Source organism: Betta splendens, chromosome 21, assembly GCF_900634795.4.
Source record: "Betta splendens chromosome 21, fBetSpl5.4, whole genome shotgun sequence".
In the NCBI taxonomy this organism is placed as follows: domain Eukaryota; kingdom Metazoa; phylum Chordata; class Actinopteri; order Anabantiformes; family Osphronemidae; genus Betta; species Betta splendens.
Genome location: NC_040899.1, coordinates 10446520 through 10456442, shown reverse-complemented (window position 1 = coordinate 10456442; position 9923 = coordinate 10446520). Strand labels below are relative to the sequence as shown.

The 9923-nt window shown below is 41.6% G+C and overlaps 2 protein-coding genes across 2 annotated transcripts; both read right to left on the bottom strand.

The window, feature by feature from the left end:
* Positions 1-817: 817 nt before the first annotated feature.
* On the bottom strand, positions 818-4753 carry pofut2 (protein O-fucosyltransferase 2). Its single transcript, XM_029135682.3, has 9 exons — positions 4529-4753; positions 3901-4154; positions 3657-3801; positions 3165-3275; positions 2860-2926; positions 2639-2764; positions 2147-2327; positions 1926-2049; positions 818-1546 (listed from the first exon to the last, which is right to left on the bottom strand). The coding sequence occupies exons 1-9, from the start codon at positions 4702-4704 to the stop codon at positions 1393-1395; spliced, it is 1338 nt and encodes a 445-aa protein (XP_028991515.1). The 5' UTR covers positions 4705-4753; the 3' UTR covers positions 818-1392.
* An 881-nt stretch (positions 4754-5634) lies between these two features.
* On the bottom strand, positions 5635-9845 carry LOC114846702 (tubulin alpha chain-like). The gene is made up of 4 exons (XM_029135679.3): positions 9687-9845; positions 7223-7445; positions 6992-7140; positions 5635-6853 (listed from the first exon to the last, which is right to left on the bottom strand). The coding sequence occupies exons 1-4, from the start codon at positions 9687-9689 to the stop codon at positions 5879-5881; spliced, it is 1350 nt and encodes a 449-aa protein (XP_028991512.1). The 5' UTR covers positions 9690-9845; the 3' UTR covers positions 5635-5878.
* Between the last annotated feature and the right edge of the window lie 78 nt (positions 9846-9923).

Sequence of the window (9923 nt, the reverse complement as noted above, 5' to 3'; positions counted from 1 at the left end):
GCACCAGGATTTCGAAGTCACAGTACGTTTGTGCCAGAGCTGCCACCCACTGGCATTGACCCAGCTCCACTGCAGCACATTTACAGTCAATGACATATAGTTACATACTGAATATTAAAAATGCTTTGCTTCCTGTGGGAATCACATTCTTTGCACATACAGTAACTGAACATTTGATTATCCATCCACTTACAGAGTGGTGTCAGCAGCTCGGAGGGAGGCTGGCTTTGCTCCAGGCTGCTGTGCTCCTGTCTGCTCCTGCAGGTCAGCAGGGCAACGTAGATGCCCAACAGCGCCACCAGCTGCTCACACAGGACACTGCACAGCTGAGTCGGTGTGAGGGTACAGTAAACCCAATGCAGAAGGATCGCCCCTTCAACTGTCTTGTTTTGCATGTAATTAGCCTCAATCTCATATTAGTCTAACCTTCAAGTTGCATTACTGAAATGAGTAAACTTTTGCACGCTATTGTTTTTTAAGTATCAGCTATTTGTGGTAACACGACTACTGGAAAGAGGGTAGAAATAAGCAGCTGTAGTCTCAGACAGAGATAAACGTCTTTACAAGGTGGTGCGTGTTCCTGCGTACAGCAATTAAATTGGCAGATCAGTCATTTTTTTTTGGCACGACACCTGTATTCTGGACAGAAAATCTTTGATCCATCTAGTTTAAAGTTAAAAACACCATCTTCTCAATCAAAAAATCTATTTAGAATAATTACAAAAAAGTACACCAACAATTTCTATTTTTCTTATACTGAATAAAACAGTGAATTTGGTAGTAGCTGATGACAAACGTGTAAACTCAGAAATCATCATCAGGTTCTGTAAGTTCTTTTTATTTCAGAAATAAAAGCTTCAGAAGGTGAACATATTTTCTTTATGAACAAAATTCATACAGTTCCTCCTTCATTAAACCAGTGTTTGTTACAGTTATGTTCATGGTCTTGAAATATGTCTTGATTATATCTTTTACAAGAGCAGTGGACATGCACCAGCCCAATAGATTCTCTGTGATTAAATGTTAACCTGAGACTGTAACAGCTCTGTCTGCTGCAGTCAGCATAAGACACTTTTCTCACCAGTTGTTCTGGTGTATGTAATAAATATTAGAGATTACATGAAAAAACATAGCTGTGTTGAAGGATCGACATTCAACGTAAAAAATGTGTGTGGATTTTTGAATGTTGAATAGTACAGTAATGCATGTTTGGTAGTCAGGTCTAAGCCTTTTGAGCACGGTTCAGTCACAGTCATCACTACATATCCAACAGTACAAAGCTCAACAAAACTCTCAAAATATCTTTCACGTTCATACAAATAAATGTCAAATGTAACACTGTTTTTGGCACTTTTGTGTGTGTCTGTGTGACAGTAAAAGTCAGAGGTCACATTAAAAAACGATTTTCCAGTGTGTGGGCTGCTCGCATTCTTTTTCAGTGTCCCCACAAAATCGGTTGTATGTAGTCTTGGGGTCAAAACCCAAGATCTCCCTCTCCTCATGAATACGGAAAGAGAAAGTGGACACTGATGTTCCTATGAAGAATCTGAAAATACACAGTAAATAAATAACTTTAAAAAAAGACAAATAATCTAGTGTCATTGAGTCATGCATTATGTCATAATATCATTCTGGTTATTCAAGTTGAAATACTTTCCATTTGCAACATGTTTTAGAATCAGTGTACATACAATAAATGTTTCAAAAGGATAGATAGGAAGATATATTCATGCTAGTAGGTCTGCAGGCTAACCATGAGCACAGTTGTACTGAATAGGACTCCCAAAATGCTAACGTGCTGGCGCTTAGAGGAATAATGTTTTCCACATCTACTATAAAGTCATTATTAGCAGGCATTTGGTCAGAAACATACATACATTGTGCTACTAAGTCAAGACTCTGTAAGTAGTTACAATGCCCATTACCTTGCATGAGCGCATATCCACTGGTCGATTATGGCCACTCCTCCATCTTTAAGCAGCTCCAGGTCCTCTATGGATGGCTCAAAACGCACCATATCTGGCAACAACCTTTTCAGCTCCTTCAGTTCTAGAACATTGCATAGATTCCACTGGATTATAAATTCACTTATTACTACAATTACAACTAATAATAAGATGATTGAATACTTTAGGTACGTTATTACCTTCCTCGTCTGCATCTGTTGCAACAAACACTTTGTCAAGTTTGTGTTTCTTCATCAAGCTGTGCATTTTCTTAACTGCTCCTTTAAGGCTGGGCACATCCTCTCTGTGACCCCAGATAAAGTCCTTCCTGCGCAGGTGGACTCCCAGGTACGGCCCACCTTTAGCTGAGCCTAGCTTGGCCTTTGGTGGGCATAAAAGTTACATACATTGTTGGTTTCTGACATACATAATTATGATTTACAAAATAAAAAAAGCAAATGCAGGACATTACATGTATTCAAGAGCAGTAACTACCATAACTCTGTCACAATATGTGATGTTTACTGTCACACAGTCTGACAGCAAGCAGGTGTAGTTTAAAAAAGTATAAATACTTAAGCAATAATGAAAACAAAGCAAATGGACAGAAAGGGTCACCTGATGATTACACAAAACCTAAAAATATTAATACTACCATAACACTATAGCACAGCTGGAAAACAGTGTCTCACTTTCATGCGAGTCCAGTCCTCACTGTATATTGTTTGGTCCTTCTCGTCTGTAGAATTAAGATATTTTGCTCTGAAGTCATCTCCTATGAGTCGCAAGTGCTTGGCAAAAACCATGCTTCGGCGCGTCTACAGGCAAACAGAGGTTTCCATGTGAGTTCATGGGAATGGTTTTACCACCTGACACCAGTGTTTATACAGATGTTTACCATTTATAGACTTACATCCCAATAATCCTTCCCAGCATAGTAATCATGAAGAAGCGTCTCTGCTCGGTCAAGCATTACTGATCTGTAAAATACACATTTTTTTCTATAAATGCTAAGATTCTCTAAGAACTATTGATAACAGCACACAAACACAGTAATAGCACAACAGTTACACTAGTCTGCACTTCGGCTAGTCACTCATACGGTCAAAATTATACAGTAGATACAAAGCTAGTTCAGAGATATAAAAGCTGTCATCGCCATTTAAGTGATGATAAGTATACCTAGTATACTTATAACACGTTGCTCAGTAAACTCACGTCACTGTGATGTTTTTCTGAAGAACTGGGGCCATGATGGAGGCATGGCCCTGGGCAGAAATGCACATTACGTTTCGAGCTCTGGTTTGCTCGTAGCCCCAAAACCAACCCCTTGAGAACACAAACAGAACAAATTAGAGTTGATGAATGGATGGAGAGGAAGGAAATGCACGCAGGAAGATCTGTAAATGTGATCCCTCACTGTTTTAAAGATGTTCACTGAGTCACTTTACTCTAATTTCACGTAGTTGGCTCAACATTTTAACAAAATCTGTTATAAAATTAATAAACAAATTTTAACAGATGAAAAAAAACATTACAAACCACAAGGTTCAGTGAGCTTAAAAAATACTGATAAAAAAAAGATGAACGTCCACTCTCAGCCAGTTCATACAGATCCCAAACACTGACCTCCACACTCCATTTAACTCTCCACAGCATGTTGTTTTACATGATGTGATGTAGTGAGTTATATGCAGTGAATTTACTTACCTGTAGTAGCCTTGCTTATCTTTAGAGTACATCAACTTCTCAATGCATGGCCGCTCATCCACCTTCTCCTCCCATTTACCATCAGTCCATCCCTCTGCATAGTTTTGCAATACTAGAACCTGGTCTATAAATGGACCCCCATTCTCTAGACAGATAATTAGTTTAAATCAGTTCAAAAAATGCAAATACTGTCCAATCAATGAACATGTAATGCTTATCTTTGGTACCAGAATCTAATTCTTACCAGCAATGAATTCCTCATACTCAATGACAGGCACGTTGGCCTGCAGGCTAGTGAGGCTGAAGAACTCCCCCCACGGAATACGAACTTGGTGGATATCGGGGCTCTGCCAGTGATAAAGGCGGCCCCATGGAGGAAGCACAAGAACCCAGTCGTCCCCGCTCTTCCTCAGGCCTTTCACCAAGGAGGCCATGCGGATGTATACATCTCTGCGCAGATTGAAACCCTCTGGTGGGTTCACATCATACAAAAGGTACCTGATGGGATGAGAAACAATATTAGAGCCTGGAGTCAGAACAGGTTTACATGGAGAGAAAGGTCAGGTAAATTATTAAGAGCAGCTGTCTTTATAATACAGCAAGCTTTCAACATTAAAGTAAAACTGAGATTCCAGTGTTGAAGAAAGGGTAATGAGTACATTGTTTCTCATTAGCTATTTACTATCTACAACACTAATGTAGTTTTGGAACTTAGAACTTAGCAACTGGTCATTTGGTCTAAGTGCCCGGCGAAGTCTGTTACGAATAAACACAGTCGGCACAGCTAGATACAAAAAAATATAACTGCAACCAAGTTTGCGTTAGCATCGCTAGCTAGCCGCAATTTAATTTTCATAGGTAGCCGAACTCACCGTAAATCTCGCGCGGCGGCGGTTTGTGCCATGGCCGTGTGACTTGCACTGAACACGTCGTCGGCGTTCACGGTTTCAAACACTGCGAACGCCAACAAGAACGACCAGAGCGATGCAACAAAGGAACCGTGTGCCGCAATGAATATAACAGGTACATGCACGACCCTCTGCGCCATATTTCCTCTGAGCCACGCACTTCCGGAAGTGGAAAAGGCATCGGTACAGTTGCTAGGCAACCGGCAGTGACGCGCAGCCGCAGTAGCCTGGTCTGAATACGGTCACAGGCCACTTTATTAGGTACACCTGAAAACTCCAGTTCACTCTGGTATTACTTTACGACGGTATTTAGCACTGCACATTCCTGGTCCAGACCCCGTGTTGCTCATTCTACCTGTTAGAATGTAGTAGTCACATGTTGCCTAAACCAGTCTTTCATGATTTGCTCTCGATGAATAAAGACATCGCAATTTTGCCATCTGTGGCAAAGTAAATAATGTGTTGATGGATGATAGCACATATCATTGTGTTCTCATCTGAAACATACTAACCAATGAAAGAATTTTGAATCACAAACCAAAAAATGCTTTTTACGCCACTACCTTATGTAAGGTGACCATAATTCAGCGAAGATTATTACTGAGCAAACAGTATAAATTATTAACCTGGTAAAAATCCAGGAGGTCATTTTGAAGCTGTGATTTCAGAATTATTTTAGACTTTTGTGCCTAATCTAATTTGAGCAGCTCAGTATTTCAGTGAATAGACAGCGTGTACATGTGTGGCGTAAATACATCTTGAGATTGTTGTTAAACAACTTTCAATCAGATATTGTATGACCAAAAATAATTATTTAGACTTGCAAAACCTGACGTCTACGTCTTATAAAAACCAGTTCCTTCATTGAAGGTGGTAGGAGCGTCTCAATAAATTGTGTTTGACTGGCCTCTAGCGGCTGAACTGCAAAATTACAGACATTTAGTATGGAGTCCAACTCTTCTGCCTGATAAAGTTAGATATAGGGGAGTGTAAATTTTATAAAAGTACACATATTTTGGTAAATACAGCCTTTAAAATCTTAAAAATAAATAAAATAAAAGAGAACAAGCCTATTTTGGGAGACAGTTTATTGTCCATCTTTTAAACCTACTGCATAATGTCTTATTTGTTAAATCAAATTAAAAGCAACACTCAATGTTTTGGCACAAGAAAAAAATCCTTCATACTTTTAGATTAAAAGTACATTTTCACATAATAAAAGTTAAATTACCCCAATAAAATGTTTCTCATTTTGAAAGCAACAAAAAACATTTTCTTTCTTCTACTTCATAAATTACAGATTAGTTTTGTCTTCTAAAATTCCTCTCCTTCTTCATCCTCTTCAAAAGAATCAATCCCCACCTCTTCATAATCCTTCTCCAGAGCAGCCATATCCTCTCTGGCCTCGGAAAACTCTCCCTCCTCCATGCCCTCTCCCACATACCAGTGGACAAAGGCCCTCTTGGCATACATCAGGTCAAACTTGTGGTCCAGTCGAGCCCAGGCCTCAGCGATGGCTGTGGTGTTGCTCAGCATGCACACAGCCCTCTGCACCTTGGCCAGGTCTCCTCCAGGAACCACTGTTGGAGGCTGGTAGTTGATGCCCACCTTGAAGCCAGTGGGACACCAGTCTACAAACTGGATGGTGCGTTTGGTCTTGATGGCAGCGATGGCCACGTTGACGTCCTTGGGCACCACATCACCACGGTACAGCAGACAGCAGGCCATGTATTTACCATGACGTGGGTCACACTTCACCATCTGATTGGCTGGCTCAAAGCAGGCGTTTGTAATCTCAGCCACTGACAGCTGCTCGTGGTAGGCCTTCTCAGCAGAGATGACCGGGGCATAGGTTGCCAGGGGGAAGTGGATACGAGGGTAGGGCACCAGGTTGGTCTGGAACTCTGTCAGGTCAACGTTCAGGGCTCCATCGAAGCGAAGTGAGGCTGTGATAGAAGACACAATTTGGCTTATGAGTCTGTTAAGGTTTGTGTAGGATGGACGTTCAATGTCGAGATTCCTGCGGCAGATGTCATAGATGGCTTCGTTATCCACCATGAAGGCACAGTCAGAGTGCTCCAGGGTGGTGTGGGTGGTCAGGATGGAGTTGTAGGGCTCCACCACTGCTGTGGAAACCTGAGGCGCTGGGTAGATCGCAAACTCCAGCTTAGACTTTTTGCCAAAGTCAACAGAGAGTCTTTCCATCAGGAGGGAGGTGAAACCGGAGCCAGTACCTCCACCAAAGGAGTGGAAGACCAGGAATCCTTGAAGACCGGTGCACTGATCAGCCTACACACATACAGAGAAATAATGAAAACCACATCCATGCACTGACACTGAAACGGCAAAGCATTGTTTTATGGAAACTACAAACATGGTTGGATAAGTGTGAATTAAAAGGATGCTGGCCATCGTCAGACTCCCTACCAGTTTGCGGATCCGGTCCAGGACAGAGTCGATGATTTCCTTGCCAATGGTGTAGTGTCCCCGGGCGTAGTTGTTGGCGGCATCTTCCTTTCCTGAGATCAGCTGCTCAGGATGAAAGAGTTGGCGATACGTGCCTGTGCGCACCTCATCTAAAATGAAGAGTCAAGACTTGAAAACAATAATATAATCACAGCAAAAACAGAACAAGATCCAATTAACATCCCTACTGACCAATGACAGTGGGCTCCAGGTCCACAAAGATTGCCCTGGGGACGTACTTCCCAGCCCCAGTCTCACTGAAGAAGGTGGTGAAGGAGTCGTCATGACCTCCGATGGGCTTGTGGCTGGGCATCTGGCCATCTGGCTGGATGCCATGTTCCAGACAGTAGAGCTCCCAACAGGTGTTCCCCATCTGGACGCCCGCCTGTCCTACGTGCACAGAGATGCATTCACGCTAGAAAAGGAAAACAGGGGAAGAATTAAGCCAAAGGGATAGAAACGTGTGGGTTTCATTTGTTCCTAGGACGTTATTCCAGAAGTCTTGTGGTTTGTTCAGATGTTTTTTTGACCCTCAGTCATACTTCTGTTTAGATGGAGGTTTTTTTTTTGGCAACCCTTCTAAATAAACCATAGTTGTTTAGTCTTCTTCTAATTGTGCAATCATGGATTTTAATATTTAACTTGCTTAAGGAGGCCTGTAGAGTCTCAGGCGTATCTCCTGTGTTTCTCTGAGCATTGCACAGTCTCCTGGCAAAGCTGATGAGTGTTTCGAATGACTTATACGTGTGAAAAAAGGTTTCAGAGAAGAATGTTGAAGTCCAAATTGTTTGGAAATGATTTTACAATTGTTTCCCAACTGGTGTGCAGCCACATTTGCTTCTCAAAGACATGAGCACTCAAGACTCCAGGGATGATGATTAGCAGAGCCTGGGTACAACTTACTCTCCTAAATCTTATGTAAGCAGTAAAAAGGCAATTCGTATTGCCCACTTTTTGGAATTCAAAAGGATAATACTGTATATAGGGTTGAAGAAAGAAGGTTTAACTCTGCCGTAAGGTAGACGCAAAGGCAGATAAAGAGAAAAAGATTGAAGTTCAGCAACAAGCAGAATGGCTCTTCAGCAGCTATTACTTGCTCTCATGTGACGGCCTACAAGCAAATCTCATAAACTAGAGTGAAGGTCAAGTTCTGAGAAACAACATTTACGGATTTATGCTAAGACCCTCACACAATCTTCGCTCACGATGGATGGAGGCCCAAATAACAGTTCTTCATTTGAATATTGGTAAGATCCTGAGTTTTAACTCAGTAAGAACAGTTACAGTGAAAGACAGCAAAAGCATTTGTCCACTGCATAGAACAATTACAGCCTTTTACATACTGTATAGAGCGCTATTTATATCCCCTGTCCCCAAACTCTCCCCTTCTTGTATACGAGTAGAACAGAGGCAGCAGAGGTAAAGGTTTAGACAAGTGTCTATGTAGGAATCTATGCCCACTTTTAAATGTATGTAAATACCTTCACCAGAGCTTTTTGTAAGCAAACGAGACCCTCGCCTGGCCTGGCGTCTCACAGAGCTGTGCACAGCAGCTATTTTTGTGTCCTCATGCTAACTTGACACCTAACAGTAAACACTGCCAGTTTGACTGGTCACCACTGGTTCCTTTCACAGAAACTGTTCACCATCATGTGTTAGTACGTCTTAAGATAGTTTTATGTCTTACTTTTTTGGATGTTGCTAGTTTTACTATAACAAACTTTTTATAACTGTAAATCACAAGCAAAACAACAACAACAACAATAATCGCCACAATCCAAAAAGCCACTAAAGAGGCTTGTTTCTAACATGAACCATACCTTTATTTTAGTGCTTATCCATGGTTCCACGTAGCTGTCTGTTGTTATTATGCTTTGACCGTTCTTTCATTATAAACCTCCAGCTAAATCTAACCATGCTTTATGAAATACTAGCACCCAGTGTGATTTTTGATGAACAAACTCCCAAAACGTTTTTGACGACTGTGCGTTGGATGGAATATTTGATCAGGGTGGGTAGGCCGTGATAGTGCAGGCCACTGGGTACACAATAATGCAGTTTACTTTTTATGAGCCTCACTGACAAAGCTAACAAACTGTGTTTATAGTAGGCTGTTCAAACAGAACTCAACGGGTGTGTGTGCTTAAACCAGGCAGTCCAAGGTGAAGTATAACGTATATTTTCAGTAATTATGATTACTGGAAACACATCTACGTGTCATCTGACAGGGCTTACAGCAGTTCAGTTATAAATAACAATCATGTTATTTCTACTTGAGTTTTTAAAATGTTGTTGTTCACTGTCAATGTTTTTTTAAAAAAAATCTCTCTCTCAAAACATACAGGATCATATGAACCAACAAAAACCGTCTCTTCTGTGTGTTGTAGTTCTCTCCTCGGGCTAAAAGCGTAGACTGATGGTCACCACCTGCTCATGCAGCAGCAAGCTCAGCTTTACTGCCACTCAGAGGCAGAGCTATTTCTGATACAGCAGGAGGTGCGCAGTTGCTTCATCGCACCTTTAATCTAACACACATTTACAGTAAAACGTAATGTGGATAGTGGTAAAAGCGCTGTGAAATCTATCTGCATAAGAATAAACAACCTGCTTGGAGATTATTAAGCAAGCGTTTTTTTCGGTTTGTTTTTGCACTCACCATTTTTTTTTGCTTGAAGTTCCTTTGAAAGATAAACGACTTAGAGATGACTTTTTGGGCGAAACCCTCTCACAGCTGCCGTCAATGTGGTGCGAGTGAGCAAAGTACTGCCAGGTGGGCGCGGAGCTGTCACGCTATAGTCAACTGCAAACCCCTCCCACCTGTCTGTGCGACGAGAACGCGCGACGTGCCCGCGCAGGCCTCTTCGCGCCTCTAAACAGTGTCGGTGTGATTTCA

Bases quoted from the DNA above. Each gene is read 5' to 3' on its own strand.
- pofut2 (XM_029135682.3), bottom strand. From the start codon at position 4,704: ATGGCGCAGAGGGTCGTGCATGTACCTGTTATATTCATTGCGGCACAC. The intron at 3,802-3,900 runs GTAAGAATTAGA...TTATCTGTCTAG, and splicing joins GTATGAGGAATTCATTGCTG to AGAATGGGGGTCCATTTATA. The intron at 2,050-2,146 runs GTAATAACGTAC...GCAATGTTCTAG, and splicing joins AACAGATGCAGACGAGGAAG to AACTGAAGGAGCTGAAAAGG.
- LOC114846702 (XM_029135679.3), bottom strand. The intron at 7,141-7,222 runs GTCAGTAGGGAT...TCTTCATTTTAG, and splicing joins CCTGGAGCCCACTGTCATTG to ATGAGGTGCGCACAGGCACG. The intron at 6,854-6,991 runs GTAGGGAGTCTG...GTATGTGTGTAG, and splicing joins TGGACCGGATCCGCAAACTG to GCTGATCAGTGCACCGGTCT.